Genomic DNA, 21,434 nt, shown 5'->3' on the forward strand with positions numbered 1-21,434 from the left:
CACCCTCTTACAATACTACTTGATCACTTCGCACACCCCTTTCAAATTAGATGAGCGGATATTCATTTGTTTCTGAGGGCCAATTACAGAGACATGATGTCAATACTGTAAGAGTAAAGAAAGTGAGCATAGCCCCTTTTATTCTCTGTACCCAACGCACTAGAAGACCAGTTCTTAAAGCCTTTAGCCTTATCCTACTCCTCCTCTGTTCCTCTGGTGATGTAGAGGTTAACCCAGGCCCTGTAGCCCCCAGTATCACTCCTACTCCCCAGGCGCTATCATTTGTTGACTTCTGTAACCATAAAAGCCTTGGTTTCTTGCATATTAACATCAGAAGCCTCCTCCCTAAGTTTGAGTTATTCACTGCGTTAGCACACTCCGCCAACCCTGCTGTTCTAGCAGTGTCTGAATCCTGGCTTAGGAAGGCCACCAAAAACTCTGAAATTTCCATCCCCAACTACAACAATTTCAGTCTAGATAGAACTGCCAAAGGGGGTGGAGTTGCAATCTACTGTAGAGATAGCCTGCAGAGCTCTATCATACTATCCAGGTCTGTGCCCAAACAGTTTGAGCTTCTACTTCTAAAAATCCACCTTTCCAGAAATAAGTCTCTCACTGTTGCAGCTTGCTACAGACCCCCCTCAGCCCCAATCTGTGTCCTGGACACCATATGTGAATTGATTGCCCCCCATCTATCCTCATGAGATCGTACTGCTTGGTGACCTAAACTGGGATATGCTTAACACCCCGGCCGTCCTACAATCTAAACTAGATGCCCTCAATCACACACAAATTATCAAGGAACCTACCAGGTACAACTGTAAATCCGTAAATATGGGCACCCTCATAGATATCCTGACTAATTTACCCTCTAAATACACCTCCGCTGTCTTCAACCAGGATCTCAGCAATCACTGCCTCATTGCCTGCGTCCGTAATGGGTCCGCGGTCAAACGACCACCCCTCATCACTGTCAAACGCTCCCTAAAACACTTCAGCGAGCAGGCCTTTCTAATTGACCTGGCCCGGTATCCTGGATGGATATTGACCTCATTCCGTCAGTAGAGGATGCCCGGTTGTTCTTTAAAAGTGCTTTCCTCTCCATCTTAAATAAGCATGCCCCATTCCAAAAATTCAGAACTAAGAACAGATATAGCCCCTGGTTCACCCCAGACTTGACTGCCCTTGACCAGCACAAAAACATCCTGTGGTGTACTGTATTAGCATCGAACAGCCCCCGCGATATGCAACTTTTCAGGGAAGTCAGGAACAAATATACACAATCAGTTAGGAAAGCAAAGGCTAGCTTTTTCAAACAGAAATTTGCATCCTGTAGCACTAACTCCCAAAGGTTTTGGGACACTGTAAAGTCCATGGAGAATAAGAGCACCTCCTCCCAGCTGCCCACTGCACTGAGGCTAGGAAACACTGTCACCACCGATACATCTACGATAATCGAGAATTTCAACAAGCATTTTGCTACGGCTGGCCATGCTTTCCACCTGGCTACCCCTACCCCGGCCACCAGCTCTGCACCCTCCGCTGCAACTTGCCCATGCCCCCCCCGCTTCTCCTTCACCCAAATTCAGATAGCTGATGTTCTGAAAGAGCTGCAAAATCTGGACCCCTACAAATCAGCTGGGCTAGACAATCTGGACCCTTTCTTTCTAAAATTGGAAATCTGCCGCGGTCATCCCCCTCTTCAAAGGGGGTGACACTCTAGATCCAAACTGTTACAGACCTATATCCATCCTGCCCTGCCTTTCGAAAGTATTTGAAAGCCAAGTTAACAAACAGATCACTGACCATTTCGAATCCCACCATACCTTCTCCGCTACGCAATCTGGTTTCCGAGCTGGTCATGGGTGCACCTCAGCCACGCTCAAGGTCCTAAACGATATTATAACCGCGATCAATAAAAGACAGTACTGTGCAGCCGTCTTCATCGACCTGGCCAAGGCTTTTGACTCTGTCAATCACCGCATTCTTATTGGCAGACTAAATTGCCTTGGTTTCTCAAATGACTGCCTCGCCTGGTTCACCAACTACTTCTCAGATAGAGTTCAATGTGTCAAATCAGAGGGCCTGTTGTCTGGACCTCTGGCAGTGTCTATGGGGGTGCCACAGGGTTCAATTCTCGGGCCGACTCTATTCTCTGTGTATATCAATGATGTTGCTCTTGCTGCCGGTGACTCTCAGATCCACCTCTATGCAGACGACACCATTTTGTATACATCTGGCCCTTCGTTGGACACTGTGTTAACAAACCTCCAAACGAGCTTCAACACTCATTCCGTAGCCTCCAACTGCTCTTAAACGCTAGTAAAACTAAATGCATGCTCTTCAATCGAACGCTGCTTGCACCCGCCTGCCCGACTAAAATCACTACTCTCGGCGGGTCTGACTTAGAATATGTGGACAACTACAAATACCTAGGTGTCTGGTTAGACCGTAAACTCTCCTTCCAGACTCACATTAAGCATCTCCAATCCAAAGTTAAATCTAGAATTGGCTTCCTATTTCGCATCAAAGCCTCCTTCACTCATGCTGCCAAACATGCACTCGTAAAACTGACTATCCTACCAATCCTTGACTTCGGCGATGTCATTTAACAAAATTGCCAACAACACTCTACTCAGCAAATTGGATGTAGTCTAGCACAGTGCCATCCATTTTGTCACCAAAGCCCCATATACTACCCACCATTGTGACCTGTACGCTCTCGATGGCTGGCCCTCACTACATATTCGTCGCCAATCCCACTGGCTCCAGGTCATCTATAAATCTCTGCTAGGCAAATCCCCGCCTTATCTTAGCTCATTGGTCACCATAGCAACACCCACCCGTAGAATGCGCTCCAGCAGGTATATCTCACTGGTCATCCCCAAAGCCAACACCTCCTTTGGCCGCCATTCCTTCCAGTTCTCTGCTGCTAATGACTGGAACGAACTGCAAAAATCTCTGAAGCTGGAGACTCTTATCTCCCTCACTAACTTTAAGCATCAGTTCTCAGAGCAGCTTACCGATCACTGCACCTGTACACAGCCCATCTGAAATTAGCCCACCCAACTACCTCATCCCCATATTGTTATTTATTTTGCTCTTTTGCACCCCAGTATCTCTATTTGCAAATCATCTTCTCACATCTATCACTCCAGTGTTAATATAAAACTTTAATTATTTTGCACTATGGCCTATTTATTACCTTACCTCCATAACTAACTACATTTGCACACATTGTATATAGTTTTTCTATTGTGTTATTGACTATATGTTTTGTTTATCCCATGTGTAACTCTGTGTTGTTGTTTTTATCGCACTGCTTTGCTTTATCTTGGCCAGGTTGCAGTTGTAAATGAGAACCTGTTCTCAACTGGCCTACCTGGTTAAATAAAGGTTAAATAAAATAAAAAAGTACAGGAGTAGGGAACAGTGTAGAAAGACAGTGGTGGGGGTGACTGATGCTGGCAGCATTCACTGTGACCTGACCTAGCCTAGTACAGTGGCTTGCGAAAGTATTCACCCCCTTTGGCATTTTTCCTATTTTGTTGCCTTACAAGCTGGAATTAAATTTGATTTTGTTGGGGGGTTTGTATCATTTCATTTACACAACATGCCTACCACTTTGAAGATGCAAAATATTTTTTTATTGTGAAACAAACAAGAAATAAGACAAAAAAACTGAAAACTTGAGCATGCATAACTATTTACCCCACCCCAAAGTCAATACTTTGTAGAGCCACCTTTTGCAGCAATTACAGCTGCAAGTCTCTTGGGGTATGTCTCTATAAACTTGGCACATCTAGCCACAGGGATTTATGCCCATTCTTCAAGGCAAAACTGTTCCAGCTCCTTCAAGTTGGATGGGTTCCGCTGGTGTACAGCAATCTTTAAGTCATACCACAGATTCTCAATTGGATTGAGGTCTGGGCTTTGACTAGGCCATTCCAAGACATTTAAATGTTTCCCCTTAAACCACTTGAGTGTTGCTTTAGCAGTATGCTTAGGGTCATTGTCCTGCTGGAAGGTGAACCTCCGTCCCAGTCTCAAATCTCTGGAAGGCTGAAACAGGTTTCCCTCAAGAATTTCCCTGTATTTAGCGCCATCCATCATTCCGATGAAAAACATTCCCACAGCATAATGCTGCCACCACCATGCTTCACTGGATGGATGGTGTTCTCAGGGTGATGAGAGGTGTTGGGTTTGCACCAGACAGCGCTTTCCTTGATGGCCAAAAAGCTCAATTTTAGTCTCATCTGAACAGAGTACCTTCTTCCATATGTTTGGGGAGTCTTCCACATGCCTTTTGGTGAACACCAAACGTGTTTGCTTATTTTTTTCTTTAAGCAATGGCTTTTTTCTGGCCACTCTTCCGTAAAAGCCTAGCTCTGTGGAGTGTATGGCTTAAAGTGGCCTATGGACAGATACTCCAATCTCCGCTGTGGAGCTTAGCAGCTCCTTCAGGGCTTTGTTGCCTCTCTGAGTAATGCCCTACTTGCCTGGTCTGTGAATTGCGGCCCGGTCTTGGCAGGTTTGTTGTGGTGTCATTTTTAATAATGGATTTAATGGTGCTCCGTGGGATGTTCAAAGTTTCGGATATTTTTCTATAACCAAACCCTGATCTGTACTTCTCCACAACTTTGTCCCTGACCTGTTTGGAGAGCTCCTTGGCGGCAGGTAGCTTAGTGGTTAAGAGCGTTGTGCCAGTAACCGAAAGGTCGCTGGTTCTAATCCCCGAGCCGACTAGGTGAAAAATCTGTCGATGTGCCCTTGAGCAAGGCACTTAACCCTAATTGCTCCTGTAAGTCGCTCTGGATAAGAGCGTCTGCTAAATGACTAATTATTTTTATTTATTTATTATTTTCTTGGTGCCACTTGCTTGGTGGTGCTGCAGACTCTGGGGCCATTCAGAACAGGTGTATATATACACTGAGATCATGTGACACTTATATTGCACACAGGTGGACTATATTTAACTAATTATGTGACTTCTGAAGGTAATTGTTTGCACCAGATCTTATTTAGGGGCTTCATAGCAAAGGGGGTGAATACATATGCGCACGCACCACTTTTCCGTTATTTATTTTTTAGAATTTTTTGAAACAAGTTATTTTTTTCATTCCACTTCACCAATTTGGACTATTTTGTGTATGTCCATTACATAAATTAAAATAAAAATCAATTTAAATTACAGGTTGTAATGCAACAAAATAGGAAAAACGCCAAGGGGGATGAATACTTTTGCAAGGCAGTCTAAGTACCAGACCTGGGTACAAATACATTTTACACTGAACAAAAATATAAAACGCAACATGTAAAGTGTTGGTCCCATGTTTCATGAGCTGAAATAAAAGATCCCCAAAAATGTTTACATCTGTTAGTGAGCATTTCTCCTTTGCCAAGATAATTAAAATGCATGATCATTACACAGGTGCACCTTGTGCTGGGGACAATAAAAGGCCACTAAAATGTGCAGTTTTGTCACACAACCACGCCAGCGCAGGACATCCACATCTGGCTTCTTCACCTGCGAGATCGTCTGATGGGGGTGCTGAGGAGTATTTATGCCTGTAATTAAGCCCTTTTTGGGGGAAAAACTCATTCTGATTGGCTGGGCCTGGCTCCCAAGTGGGTCAGCCTATGCCCTCCCAGGAACACCCATGGCTGCACCCCTGCCCAGTCGTCAAATCCTAATGAGTTTATCTCAATTGACTGATTTCTTTATATGAACTGGAACTCAGTAAAATCTTTGAAATTGTTGCATTTATATTTTTGTTCAGTATAAGTATTTGAAAATACACTTTTATGTGTATTTGAGTAGTTTGAAATACACAGCCCAAAACAACTACTTTAAATATAAGTAGTTGTAAATGCATGTCAATACTTTCCAAATATATTTACAAATACATTCCAATATTCAACTTGTATTTTCAAATAATGTTTGACTAAATACTTTGTTCGAAATGTATTTGAAATGAGGTCTTATTGAAATACAAATAGTATTTGAACCCAGGTCTGGTAACTACCCGTGGAAGCAGTGAACACCTTATGTGAAATATATTTTCACCTTGAAGAGAGGTGTGGTAAGAAACCCTCAAATAACCTTTTCTTATTATCTGAGGCCTTGCTTTGACTAACTCGAGATCCAGCGATGTATTCTTCAATACATTGTTCCAGCTTGTTATGACAAGAATCATTGGTAGAAGTTAGAGATTGAATACATCACAGCAGGCTTCAACTATTCAAGGTAACACTCTTCAGTGAGCTGCATAGGTACAGGTAAAGCCTTGGCAATAGGTGCTTAGAAACACCATTAACTGCCAACTTCACTTAATATGCTGAATTCAAAGACGGTTATAATGGCTGCTTTCTGATAGAGAATGGGTGGCACAGAGTCAGAGAACCCATTTAGTAGAAGCACACTTTTCAACAAGTCTGTCTATCTTCTCTTTCAGTTTTTATACCATCCTCCCCGCTCTCTCTCTGCCTCCCTCCCTCCGTCTCTCCCTCCCTCCCCTTACCGTTTGAAGGAGATCTTCTGCTTCCTCTTGTGGCAGTCTAGCACCCACTCCTTCCGGACGATGATGCCCCCTGCTGACTTCACCTGGCTGTACTTGGGGGTGTTGGAGAAGGCACAGCTGGATGAAGATAAACACTTGGTTAGCACGGTTGTGTCCCAAATGGCACCCTATTCCCAATGTCGTGCACTATTTTCGACCAGGGTCCAAAGGGACCGTGGCTACATCCCAAATGGCACCCAATTCCCTGTATAGTGTAGTGCAATAAATAGAGTGCCATATGGGATGCAGGCACTGGAGGGAAGCCAGGGACACTCCACTGCTACTATGGCAGAGCATGAGGGCGATATGGGTCACATGTTCTGCTTTGCTTTCCATGCTGTTATTGTGATACTCTTGTAGTTACACTAGTCTTGGTTGTATAGGAGATGGAGAATATACTTTATAATATTACTCCTACAAATATTACTACCACTACTAATATACCAGCCCCATTGTTGGTTGTATTCCACACCATTCTTGTTGACCTGTTTCCAATGCAATATGTTCTTACCTCACTCTATTCCCATTTTCATGCATCTTTAATTTACCACTATGAATTCAGATTACAATGGGGACCCAACTAAAGAGTACTTAAACTACCACCTCCCAGTCCCAGCACCATTTATCTCCATCTCCTCCACTCACATGAGGTGTGTGGCGTCGGGGGTCCAGTCGGAGCGGTACTTGGCCCCCATGGCCAAGGCCTTGTCCCTCAGGTCCCCCCGGAAGGGGTTCTGGAAGCCGCTCAGAACAAACACCACCCCCTCCATGATCTTGTTGAGGGAGACGGGGGCCTCGGAGGAGCTGGACTGGGCTTTGGAGGGCTTGGGTCTGGTCTTGGCTTCTGGCTTGGACAGGCTCTCCTTCTTCTTGATGTCTGGGGTTTTCTGGGCAGGGGAGGCTGGGGTGAGAAGAATAACAGAGGTGAGGAGAGAGGTAAATCGAATATATCAGGGTATTTGCATCGATTTATTAAATGTACTTTATTCACACAAGCATAGGTGAAAAAGGTGTAGAGTGAGTGAGTGGCTGGCTGGCTGACTGTGACGATTGTCTTGTAGGGTGTCTTTACCTTTGGCAGTGCTGGGGCTGGGAGTAGTGGCTGTGCTGGATTTGGCCTTGGGTTTGGGGGTGGTAGTGCCCCGTTCAGGGGAGCCCATGGGGATGGGTTTCTTTGAGGGGGGCGGAGTGGGGGCAGACTGGCGCTCTTTACTGAACTCAAACTTCCTCTTCACTGGTGCCTAGGAGAAAGGAGAGGATGGATAAAGTGATTTGTCCTTATGGTAAAACCATGAGAGAAATGTACACTCAAAGAGCAAAGCAGTTGAGAACACTCACTTTTCAATTAAGAAAAGAAACAACTTAGAAAAAAAACTGCTTATCATGTCTATAAGTGGGATAACCGACAAAAATTAGCAGAGAAAATAAACAAGCAAACCTAATTATGCTTACACTTATGTGAACACATTTATAAGTGAGTAACATCGCCTCTTGCTTGAAAGAATGATCCATCTCTGAGCCTCTAGAAAAATGTACCAGAAGCAAAACATATGTCTCCATACTGTGTCATCTCTTTTCACTATTCATGATTTACAATGTTTAAATTAAATCTATACTACATTAGCTATGAGGGGGCAGTCTACCAAACACAGCTGCAGGGAAGAAAAAAACAATCACCTTGTACCTCTTTTTAAAGAAATCAATATTGTGTCCGCCTCTCAAATGGCACCCTATTCCCTATATAGTGCACTACTTTTGACCAAGACCCATAGGGCGCTTGTGACAACTACTGCACTATATAGGAATAGAATAAGGTGCCATTTGGGACATAACTAGTATCATAGCCTGGAGATTCAGGTCAGTTCGCACTAGCCTGGAAGGACTTAATGAATGATTCACCATCAGTTCTGGTCATAGAGAAGCCAATGATGCAACCCTATGGACTCTGATCAAAAGTATTGCACTATATAGGGATTACGGTGCCATTTGGGACACACACCAAGCCTTGGTCCTTACCTGTGGTGGGGGAGAGTTGGAGGACGGTGGGGCTGTTGAGTGACCAGACCCAGACCCAGACTGCAGGGCGGCAGCTGCATAGCTGAGCTTCTCAGTCTGTGGTGAAACTGTGGGGGGAGAAGAGGTGACGGAGATTGTGAGAGAAGAAGTCGGGAAATATTGTTTCACATTTCTCACCCCACCAGCAGACCTTATGGTGCTAATCGCTCACTCACGCCACATCAATAAGCGCTAATAAACCTGCAATCTGTAATGAGTTGTTCCTAGGCCTTTCGGTTGAGTACAGTAGCAGGCTTACTCTTCAGCGCTGGGCTGGGTTTGGAGGTGCTCTCTCTGTTGAAGAAGAGGCTGCCTGGCTGTAGACTGGGGCCAGCCAAGGGGGACTCATCCTTCATCCGAAACTGGCCCAGCTTGGTCAACTTCTGTCAGGGGGCAAGAGAGACGTTAGTGTTGGGAGAGAGTGAGTCTGACCAGTGAGTCATGTTAGGAAAGCACAGGACAGTGCACATAAATATAATTTTTTATGGTATGAATTCAAGTTCGTTCACTCAAATCAAAGACATTTTTGCAAAAAAGTTGTCTACTCTCTAGATGAGTCCACAGCCTATCCCATCTGTTGTGTGGATCCAGTTATATGCCTAAATCCCAAATTAAATGGGAATGACAAGCACCCTCTAATGAAGAAATAAAACAGTGCCCATTCATTTGGGGTTGAAGCATATTACTGGATCTGCGCAACAGATGGTGGCATATGGATTTACAGTGCATTCAGAAAGTATTCAGACCCCTTGACTTTTTTCATGTTTTGTTACATTACACCCTTATTCTAAAATTGATTAAATTGTTTATTTTCCTCATCAATCTACACACAATACCCCATAATAACAAAGCAAAAATAGGTTTTCAGATATTTTTGCAAATGTATTAAAAATTAAAAACGGAAATATCACGTTTAGACCCTTTACGCAGTACTTTTTGAAGCACCTTTAGCAGCAATTACAGCCTCAAATCTTCTTGGGTATGACGCTACAAGCTTGGCACACCTGTATTTGGGGAGGTTCTCCCATTCTTCTCTGCAGTTCCTCTCAAGCTCTGTCAGGTTGGATGGGGAGCGTCGCTGCACAGCTATTTTTAGGTCTCTCCAGAGATGTTCGATCGGGTTCAAGTCCGGGTTCTGGCTGGGCCACTCAAGGACATTCAGAGACTTGTCCTGAAGCCACTCCTGCGTTGTCTTGGCTGTGTACTTAGGGTTGTTGTTCTGTTGGAAGCTAAACCTTCGCCCCAGTCTGAAGTCCTGAGCGCTCTAGAGCATGTTTTCATCAAGGATCTCTGTACTTTGCTCCATTCATCTGTCCCTCGATCCTGACTAGTCTCCCAGTCCCTGCCACTGAAAAACATCCCCAGAGCATGATGCTGCCACCACCATGCTTCACCGTAGGGATGGTGCCAGGTTTAATCCAGACGTGATGCTTGGCATTCAGGCCGAATAGTTCAATCTTGGTTTCATCAGACCAGAGAATCTTGTTTCTCATGGTCTCAGAGTCCTTTAGGTGCCTTTTGGCAAACTCCAAGCGGGCTGTCATGTGCCTTTTACTGAGGAGTGGCTTCCGTCTGGCCACTCTACCATAAAGGCCTGATTGGTGGAGTGCTGCAGAGATGGTTGTCCTTCTGGAAGGTTCACCCATCTCCACAGAGGATCTCTGGAGATCTGTCAGAGTGACCATCGGGTTCTTGGCCACCTCTCTGACCAAGGACCTTCTCCCCCGATTGCTCAGTTTGGCCGGATGGCCAGCTCTAGGAAGAGTCTTGGTGGTTCCAAACTTATTCCATTTAAGAGTGATGGAGGCCACTGTGTTTTGGGGGATGTTCAATACTGCAGAAATGTTTTGGTACCCTTCCTCAGATCTGTGCCTCGACACAATCCTGTCTACGGACAATTCCTTAAACCTCATGGCTTGATTTTTGACCTTATATAGACAGGTGTGCGCCTTTCCAAATCATGTCTAATCAATTGAATTTACCACAAGTGGACTCCACTCAAGTTGTAGAAACATCTCAAGGATGATCAATGGAAACAGGATGTACCTGAGCTCAATTTCGAGTCTCATAGCAAAGGGTTTGAATACTTATGTAAATAAGGTATTTCTATTTTTGATTTTAAATACATTTGCAAAAATTTATAAAACCTGTTTTCGCTTTGTTATTATGGGGTATTGTGTGTAGGTTGATGAGGAAAACATTTTATGTAATCCATTTTAGAATAAGGCTGTAACGTAACAAAATGTGGAAAAGGGGAAGGGGTCTGAATACTTTCCGAGAGCACTTTAAAAGGTCAGAAAATGTATAATTCAACTTCAGTTAAACTCTGCAAGCATTTACATTTTATAATATATTTATATAGTGAATGAGTCTATTGCGTCAGTCTCAGTGGAGAGAGGGTTATGTAGAAGAAGGTTAAAGATGGCGGCTGAGCATCTCTTACCGGGGGTGTTGTGGTTGGTGGATCACTTTTGTCTGGTGGTGAATGGAACTTCACAAAGGCCACTCCGTATGCTATGCTCTGAGGGTGGAAAATGCCATTTGTTGTCATGTCATTCCAATCTGAATCATTTTCCTAAGTGTATTCAATAGGAACTGTGCTGAGACTAGGGCTGTGACAGTAACTGAATAACCGTGTAACTGACGGTTATGGATATAGACTGTCATTAAAATAACCGTCAAAACCATTTAAATAGGCCTACATTCATTATAGGATTTTTAAAATGTTTTATTAACGTTCTTTTCATGTAGATAAACTTTACCTAATAGCAGGAGTTTACTAATGATTATAAGCAAATGTTTTGCTAACAGTCTGTCTACTAAATGTTCTACATCTCCTCCTCTTTCCAACTGTCCTTTGATGTTTGAGCAGCTAATCCCTAGATGCGCGGCGGTGTAGGCTATGGCACTTCAGTAAAAAACATATTTGATTATTTTATACAATGCACGCTTTCATTGCTTGCTAGTAAATAAATAAATGGTTCTTTTTAAAAAGTTTGGATGTGTCTGACTATTCATTAATTATTCAACAGCAGTCGACAACGTTGTTCTGGATCTGATGCCTATAATGCACCAATGTGCCAATCCTCTCCAACTTGCCATGGTATAATTTGACACTGAATATTTTCTTAATTTATAGACTAATCAACTATGATCAGGCCCGGACCTGGCCGATATGCCGCTCTAGGTGAGACCAAAAACATGGCCTACCCCCGCAAAGTATAATAGCAGCCTAAGCTATATAAACAGTGTCGCCCGCAATGCACTTTTATGAATGCCCATCTGGTAGCCTACCGTTTTTAAAACAGGCAATTTACCGTTAATCCCTGTCATTTGGTTACATTAATCTGTTAATGCATGTATTAATTACAGTAATTTACCGTTCTCATTCTCGGAGTGGAAACGTTGTTTGCTACACTTTCTCTGTCCTGTTAATGTTGACGGAGCATGCACGCCTGAGCACGGATAGAAATACACAACATGACCAAAAGTATGTGGACACCTGCTTGTCGAACATCTCATTCCAAAATCATGGGCATTAATATGGAGTTGGTCCCCTCTTTGCTGCTATAATAGCCTCCACTCTTCTGGGAAGGCTTTCCACTAGATGTTGGAACATTGCTGCGGGGACTTGCTTCCATTCAGCCACATGAGCATTAGTGAGGTCGGCGCTGATGTTGGAGATTAGACCTGGCTCGCAGTCGGCATTCCAATTCATCCCAAAGGTGTTCGATGGGGTTGAGGTCAGGGTTCTGTGCAGGCCAATCAAGTTCTTCCACATCGATCTCAACAAACCATTTCTGTATGGACCTTGCTTTCACGGGAGCATTGTCATGCTGAGACAGGAAAGGGCCTTCCCCAAACTGTTGCCACAAAGTTGGAAGCACAGAATCGTCTAAAATGTCATTGTATGCTGTAGCGTTAAGATATCCCTTCATTGGAACTAAAGGGCCTAGCCCGAACCATGAAAAACAGCCCCAGACCATTATTCCTCCTCCAACAAATTTTACAGTTGGCACTATGCATTGGGGCAGGGAGCGTTCTCCTGGCATCCGCCAAACCCAGATTGGTCCGTCGGACTGCCAGATGGCGAAGCGTGATTCATCATTCCAGAGAACGCGTTTCCACTGCTCTAGAGTCCAATGGCGGCGAGCTTTACACCACTCCAGCTGACACTTGGCATTGCGCATGGTGATCTTAGGCTTGTGTGCGGCTGCTCGGCCATTGAAACCCATTTCACGAAGCTCCCGACGAACAGTTATTGTGCTGACATTGCTTCCAGAGGCAGTTTGGAACTCAGTAGTGAGTGTTGCAACCGAGGACAGACAATTTTTACACGCTACGCTCTTCAGCACTCGAAGGTCCCGTTCTGTGAGCTGGTGTGGCCTACCACTTTGCGGCTGAGCCGTTTTGCTCCTAGACATTTCCACTTCACAATAACAGCACTTACAGTTGACTGGGGCAGCTCTAGCAGGGCAGAAATGTTATGAACTGACTTGCTGGAAAGGTGGTATGCTATGACAGTGCCACGTTGAAAGTCACTGAGCTGTTCAGTAAGGCCGTTCTTCTGCCAATGTTTGTCTATGGAGATTGCATGGCTGTGTGCTCAATTTTATACACCTGTCAGCAACGGGTGTGGCTGAAATAGCCGAATGCACTAATTTGAAGGGGTGTCCACATACTTTTGTATATATAGTATACCTGTCCTGCTTCTTGTAAATGTCAAAATGTAGGAAAGTGCCCAGCTGGGCTTCTTTCTTCACCTCACATTAGGAAGTCAACGAAGTCAGTTACATTTTTTTCATCCATTCAAATTATAATAGTTCCTCACAATATTTTAGAAATCTTTCCAACACTCTCCCCCTCGATAATCAACGTTGTTGGTAAATAGGCTGTTGCGTGTATTTGTTTCTATTTTAAGGATTGTCAATTTAATCTTCATATTATAGCATAGCTGTCCCCTTCATACTTTCTTTCATTATATTATAGCCTACTTTCGGAAAGCCTAAGGTAGGCCTACGTTTTTTTATATGTTTTAAGGTCTGAAAAATATTTGCTTGAGTCTGACATACACTGGTGGCTTTGATTGACGGGTGCTTTTACGGGGGTATGCGTGTGTGAGTTAGCTGATTCTCTCAATAGAGTACCACAGAATGAGTCATAATACCCATAAAACTTAGCGGTCAAACAAGGAAATGGTTCCAATCATTTTTCCACCATTCATTTTAGAAACACTTCAAATAAGGGCTGTTTCTCGTGTAGGTTTACCCTGGCATGACGTTTTGATAACCGTGTAAATCTCTCTAGGACAAGGTGACTTTTATAAATATATTTGCCTGCATATACCCCCCAAAAATGAAATGCTAATTAGCTGCTAATGGGGCTATCATAAAGAACTACAAATGCCATGATGATCTGGACGAGACTGACGAATCGAGGCAAAGGTAAGAATCTCTGGATTAACTATCTAATGTTAGCTAAATGTAGTAATGAAAAAAAATGGCTACATTTCTTTAAATTTACAATTCTGTGAACTGTATTGTGCAAGTTTACATGTTAGCAAAGGTGTCAGCTAGAGATGACGTAGGGATTTGTAGTTTTGCATAATGTCTACTTTGAAATTGGAGAGTAAATAGAGCCGAATACATTGATAAAAGTCACTTTGTCCAAGAGAGATTTACATGGTTATCAAAACGTCACGCCAGGGTAAGCCTACACAAAACACAGCCCTTATTTGAAGTGTTTCTAAAAAAAAACTATGGGAAAAATGAATGGTGGAAAAACAATTGGAACCATTTCCCTGTTTGACCACTAGGTTTTATGGGTATTATGACACCTCCACTGTGGGGCTCTATAGGCCTGTATGTCCATTCAGAAAGTTACCTAAAGTAGCCTGCCTGGACTCAATCTCTTTAATAAAAATAAAACGCTCCTGTCATGATCTAATCTTGTAAAAGGCCTATTTTCAGTAGCTTAGGCTACATTATTTCTCTCTTCGAAGAACATATGCCAATGCCATCGAATGACAGCCGCAGGGATTGTGACGTTATACGAATATTTCGGGGAAAGTGGTAGAAAACCCATCCGACTTAATTTCAATGGTTGTGTGTCGAAATAGGATCTGTATAAAAAAACATTATATTCAGGGCAGGCATAAATCTTTATTTTGACTCCGTTAATAAGTAATAACAAGAATAATAATAATGAAATGCCATGATAATAACGAAGTGTAATGCCTTGTTTCAAATAGGTTTTATTAAGAAGCATACCCCCCCGTTATGTCGGTGACCGTGTACATTGGCCAGGCCAATTACCGTAACCTCAAATTCCAAGACCGTCGCAGCCTTAGCTGAGACACAATGTAAGAGCCACTTTTCACATAACTTGACTAATAACGCATCGCCAGGGTTGTAAACGTTTCGCAACGGAGTACGAAAATTGACATTTCTTATTGGACAAGTGTAGGTAGTCCCTCCCCCGTTTCAGTCCATTTGCTGCCTAATGAATACGACCCTGGTTTACATTGATTTAGGTGGCATGACATACACACACAATGCTCTCTGTCCACTAATGTTCTCTCTTGGTGCTGTGCAGCTCACCTTGTTGTACGGCTGGCTACACACAATCTTCACGCGGTCCCACTTCTCCTGGGCTTGAGCCTTCACCAGCTGGTTAGGGCCAAAGAAGCGTACACGGTTGGTGTTGGTGCCGTTACGGCTCTCCGTGGGGGACATGAAGGAGGACGTGACCAGCAGAACCTGGGAGGGAGAGGTTCTCTTAGGAATTAAGCAGCACACTATAAGTAATGGTAGTATTGTCCATAATAAGAGGCAGAGACTAGTATCTTCACTCAGTGCATTCAGTGTGGTAGACATCAGCGAGGTATAGAGGTAATACAATGTACAGTAAGGGGTGGCATACCTCATAGTCCTGGTCTTTGACAGAGGTTGAGTGTCCCACCAGCACCTCAATAAAAGCAGACCCTTCATTTCCTATGTCTATGCTGTGCACCTGCTCTTCTTTCTCAAACTGAAACGATGGGGGAAACAGCATGGGTTATTTAGTACAAACTAGGAAAAAACAAACAGGGCAATGGGAAGTGTTACAATGCCTTCAGAAAGTATTCATACCCCTTGATTTATTCCACATTTTGTTGTGTAACTTACAGCCTGAATTCAAAATGTATTAAATTGTTTTGTTATTTTCTCACCCATCTACACACAATACTCCATAATGACAAATAGAAAACATGTTTTTAGACATTTTTGAATAAAAAAATAATGAAATTCAGAAATAGCTAATTTACATAAGTATTCACCCCCCTGAGTCAATACTTTGTAGAAGCACCTTTGGCAGCGATTACAACTGTGTCTTTCTGGGAATGTCTAAGAGCTTTCCACACCTGGATTGTGCAACATTTGCCCATTATTCTTTAAACATTTCTTCAAGCTCTGTCAAATTGGTTGCAGATCATTGCTAGACAACCATTTGTCAGGTCTTGCCATAGATTTTCAAGTAGATTTAAGTCCAAACCGTAACTCGGACACTCAGGAACATTCACTGACTTCTTGGTAAGCAACTCCAGTGTAGATTTGGCCTTGTGTTTTAGGTTATTATCCTGCTGAAAAGTGAACTGATTTCCCAGTGTCTGATGGAAAGCAGACTGCACCAGGTTTCCCTCTAGGATTTTGCCTGTGCTTAGCTACGTTCTGTTTATTTTTTAATCATGTTCAAATTAAAAGTAAACCCTTTATGACCATACATTATACATTTCATAAGGCATTTAGTTATGGCCTAGTTTCCCCCCAACACTGTGGTCTGAAAAACCTGGCTCATGGGCCATATCAGACCTGCAAATCACAATTTAAGTTGGGTGAATTTTGGCCCATTCCTCTTGACAGAGCTGGTGCAACTGAGTCAGGTTTGTAGGCCTCCTTGCTCGCACACGCTTTTTCAGTTCTGCCCACAGATTTTCTATAGGCTTGAGGTCAGGGCTTTGTGATGGCCACTCCAATACCTTGACTTTGTTGTCCTTAAGACATTTTGCCACGACCTGTACTCCCTGTTCACCCATGACTGCATGGCCAGGCACGACTCCAACACCATCATTAAGTTTGCAGACGACACAACAGTGGTAGGCCTGATCACCGACAACGATGAGACAGCCTATAGGGAGGAGGTCAGAGACTTGGCCGTGTGGTGCCAGGATAATAACCTCTCCCTCAACGTGATCAAAACAAAGGAGATGATTGTGGACTACAGGAAAAAAAATAGGACTGAGCACGCTCCCATTCTCATCGACGGGGCTGTAGTGGAACAGGTTAAGAGCTTCAAGTTCCTTGGAGTCCACATCACCAACGAACTATCATGGTCCAAACACACCAAGACAGTCGTGAAGAGGGCACGACAAAGTCTATTCCCCCTCAGGAGACTGAAGATATTTGGCATGGGACCTCAGATCCTCAAAAAGATCTACAGCTGCACCATCGAGAGCATCCTGACTGGTTGCATCACCGCCTGGTATGGCAACTGCTTGGCCTCCGACCGCAAGGCACTACAGAGGGTAGTGCGTACGGCCCAGTACATCACTGGGGCCAAGCTTCCTGCCATCCAGGACCTCTATACCAGGCAGTGTCAGAGGAAGGCCCTCAAAATTGTCAAAGACTCCAGCCACCCTAGTCATAGACTGTTCTCTCTGCTACCGCATGGCAAGCGGTACCGGAGCGCCAAGTCTAGGTCCAAAAGGCTTCTCAACAGCTTCTACCCCCAAGTCATAAGACTCCTGAACAGCTAATCATGGCTACCCGGACTATTTGCACTGCCCCCCCCACCCCCTCTTTTACGCTGCTGCTACTCTGTCTACTCTGTTTATTATTTATGCATAGTCACTTTAACCACATGTACATATTACCTCATACATATTACCTCAATTACCTCGACTAGCCGGTGCCCCCGCACATTGACTCTGCACCGATACCCCCCTGTATATAGCCTCCCTACTGTTATTTTATTTTACTGCTGCTCTTTAGTTATTTGCTTTTTTATTTTTACTTTTTTATTTTATTTTTATGAATAGTTGGTTAAGGGCTTGTAAGTAAGCATTTCACTGTAATGTCTACACCTGTTGTATTTGGCGCATGTGGCAAATAAAATTTGATTTGATTTGAATATGCTGGCTTGTGAAGTAATTTTTCATTTCTAGTCCCGTGTAGCTCAGTTGGTAGAGCATGGCGTTTGCAACGCCAGGGTTGTGGGTTCAATTCCCACGGGGGGCCAGTATGAAAATGTATGCACTCACTAAGTGTAAGTCGCTCTGGATAAGAGTGTCTGCTAAATGACTAAAATATCAAATGTAAATGTATTGGAATCCAGCCACAGGGACATTTGGAAATTTATTCTTGTCATTTAAACAGATATTTATCGATTTTCCGTTAAAACTATAAGAACGTTTAATAAAATTATATTTGAATTCACAATGCAGATGGTCTACATCATGCTTCCTGCAGAGAGAGAAAATGGTATCGCTGCTGCTCTTGCTTTTCACGTGTGGCGCGTGTAGCTTGTTGTTTTTGTCATCCAATTACAAGTCATCAAACCGGCACTAGGCTACAGTCATACAGCTAGAGCCTGTGTTAAGTTATTAGGAGATATCTCGGCTAATCAATGGAAGATTAAATTAAAATGACAAACTAAAAGTTAAATAAGAAGGACAGACTACAACACCAAGACCCAACAGGTAGGCTGCTACTATAATCTGAATGGAGTTGTTATTTACTGTAGGATTTTGAAAGCGAGAAAGCGCATAGTTAAAGTTATGTAGTTTCAATTAGCCTAGTTAACGTTAGCTAGCTAGCTAGCTGCCTAGCTTGCTTCTCTTGGTTTGATGCAGTCAAAACAGGTACTATGTAATCCAGGGCTCTCCAACCCTGTTCCAGGAGAGCAACTGTCCTGTAGGTTTTCAATCCAATCCTAATCTAGCGCACCTAATTATAAGAATTAGCTGGTTGATTAGCTGAATCAGGTTAGTTACAACTGGGGTTGGAGCGAAAACCTACAGTAGGGTAGCTCTCCAGGAACAGGGTTGGAGAGCCCTGAAGTAATTAGATGAGATGATAAATAACTAGCAATAAGTAGTCTACCAGCACGAGTCGACTTGGTTGCCAACCCTCTCCCACTCCCTGCTCCCATTGTCACTCACATTTGAGCTGCTGCTCTGCTTTTTTTCCTCCTACTAACATTACATTGTTGCGTTAGGTATTTATTTAATTGTTATTTTCCCTTTATGATGATGATTGGGACGTGTTAGTGGTAGTTATTCAGTTAGGGATAGTTTCTTAAGGTTGAGGATCCAAATTTTGTTTAAATGTTTTAACGTTCACACCCCTAATAGGGAGGATATTCAACAATTTATCACCCACAATCTGCTTTCAGAATGACTGCTATTGTGAAGAACTCGTCAAACAAGACTACCTAAAACATCTAAACTGGAACAACCATCTCAGTAACGGGTGCAATAAGTCCAACCACACAGATTGGAATATTTTAGGAAAATGTAGGTTATTTATCTTAGATCAATTAATGAATGTGCATGCAGAAACATACAGTATATATTAAAACAAACCATTCTAAAAGTCAACCCGCAACAAAGCATGCTGGGAAATATGAGTTAACTGAAATTAACACAGTCGAGTAATGACATGCGGTGTTGATTCCACTGTGATTCAAATAACACTTAATTTATACACTGCAGGTTGCGTCAATTTAAATCCCACTGGTGTTAACACCACTAGAATCAACACTAAGATATAACACTCACAACATTTTTGACTCAACACCCACAAATTTGCTGTGTGAATTGGAGTCAGTGAATTGTTACACAATCCCATGAAAACACAGAGCGGAGGAGAAGTAGCCTATTACCTGTATAATGACTGAGGTTTGTTTCTCCCCTGGCCTTGCTGCTTTCCATTTCCTGTATGTGTCTGAGCTCAGCAGGTTGTCAGCCTTGTGAGTCTGCAAGGAAACAACAAGAATAGCTAGGACCCTATGAACTACAATTGCCAACTGGTGTTGTTACCACTGGAAATAGGAGTTGCTGTTTACATTCAAGATACATTTTTAACAACAAATGACTGGGAAGTGTAGTTAACTAACTACTTCGAAGGGTGCATGTAAATACTGTACAGTACGGTCACAATGATTATTTCTGTTCTGGTGGGCTGCAAAAAAGCCATGTGCAGACTGCTCATATAGAGGGCTAAACAGTAAACATGATCTCTCAATCAGACAGCAAGCAAACCTAGCTAGCTAACACGTCAGGAAGCTATCAAGCAGGCTTCTGTACTAGCTAATTAGCCTAGCTAGTAGTTGGACAACTTACATTGTCTTCGGTGCTGCAAGACACGACGTGCTTAAGTTTTATCTCCGGCATTTTGCGTTAGTCACTTGACTTGTGGTGCCTCTTTATTTGTGTTTTTTCAGCTATCAAAAGCTATACGCTTGCTAGCTAGTTAGCAATTAGCTGGGTAGCAAACAATGGAACACGTTCATAGCTAGTTTATAGAAAGCAAAACGGCTCTAAATGCTCCATAGAAGTACACTGTTTGGCATGTTCTGTGTTCTCTGCATTGTATTTCACTTCCCTGTGAATTTGATTCTAATGTAAAGGCAGACAATTACAGCCAAAACGTATTTTGAGGTTGAACCGTGACCACTGAATTTCGTACCAAAATCCCTTTCGATTCACAACCTCTGACGTACCTTCCGGTTTGCATTTTTATTTAGCCAATCAAAACAGTTGATTCTTCTTCTTCTTCTTCTTCTTCTTCTTCTTCTTCTTCTTCTTCTTCTTCTTCTTCTTCTTCTTCTTCTTCTTCTTCTTCTTCTTCTTCTCCTTCTCCTTCTTCTTCGTATACCACTATGCCCAACACACTCCACCACCCCTTCCCACTACTTTGGCCCCAACAGATCCTACACCAGGCCGTTGACCTGGGAGGCTGGAACCCCTTCTCTCAAACCCCCCTGTAGTTCTTCTGCGCTAAAATCTCTGACCCCAAAAAACGTATCTGCTGCTACTACCAATTCAATCTTCTGGGATTTCCTTTCCATCTGTGTGGTACAATTAATGACCATAGCAATAAACGCCAAGAAGTCAACCTTACTAAAACACAAATTGTTTGGGTCACTCTGTACTGGCCTACTACTCACAGGGATCCTCTCAGGCTCCCTCGCCCTTTGCCCACCATCCTCTGCTTTCTTCACTGCCTCAGCATACGACACGTTCTGCACTGCTTGCACCCTGGACACTTCAACCTGTCTCACTCGCACAGGACATTTCTGATCCCCAGCAACATGGCCACCCCCACAATTGAAACACTCTACTTTTCCCACTGAAACTACACACTCCTTTGTCCCATGCCCCTCTGCACACTTTCACACCTCAGAATCTCCCTCCTACATACTGTTGCAACATGACCATAAACTTGGCACCTGAAACACCATAGTAGGTTCGGAACAAAAGCTCTCACGGGATGATGTATGATACTGTATATTGCAACCAGTATGGGGGTTTCTCTGCCACTTACTGGGTTGTATTTCATGTCGGTAGTAAAACAAAATATTAAAAAGAGAGAGGGTATACATTCTTATCAACATTAAAAGCACAGAAAAAAGCTTTATTTTGTCACATGAATGTAGAACCAGAACATACATATGGAAGCATATGAAATAGTTTGTTAGTGTAGCTACGAATGGCTTTTTTGCTTTAGTGACAATCAATCTTCTTGAGTACAGGGTCAGGTTGGGAGGCACCTTCATATA

General features: G+C 43.2%; 1 protein-coding gene across 1 annotated transcript in view; it reads right to left on the reverse strand.

The window, feature by feature from the left end:
• The window catches only part of LOC311117257 (DNA repair protein XRCC1-like), a 30,842-nt gene extending 10,474 nt beyond the window's left edge, over positions 1–20,368 (reverse strand). The window contains exons 1-10 of the mRNA XM_084157502.1: positions 19,996–20,368; positions 19,536–19,628; positions 15,537–15,644; positions 15,215–15,373; positions 11,059–11,136; positions 8,875–8,998; positions 8,577–8,683; positions 7,633–7,801; positions 7,206–7,461; positions 6,522–6,638 (exon numbers count right to left, since the gene is read on the reverse strand). Coding sequence (XP_084013628.1) covers positions 6,522–6,638; positions 7,206–7,461; positions 7,633–7,801; positions 8,577–8,683; positions 8,875–8,998; positions 11,059–11,136; positions 15,215–15,373; positions 15,537–15,644; positions 19,536–19,628; positions 19,996–20,046 — 1,262 coding nt within the window. The 5' untranslated portion in view covers positions 20,047–20,368. The remainder of the gene's footprint in view (positions 1–6,521; positions 6,639–7,205; positions 7,462–7,632; positions 7,802–8,576; positions 8,684–8,874; positions 8,999–11,058; positions 11,137–15,214; positions 15,374–15,536; positions 15,645–19,535; positions 19,629–19,995) is intronic.
• Between the last annotated feature and the right edge of the window lie 1,066 nt (positions 20,369–21,434).

Source organism: Coregonus lavaretus (assembly GCF_964263955.1).
Source record: "Coregonus lavaretus genome assembly, chromosome: 3".
Classification (NCBI taxonomy): Eukaryota; Metazoa; Chordata; class Actinopteri; order Salmoniformes; family Salmonidae; genus Coregonus; species Coregonus lavaretus.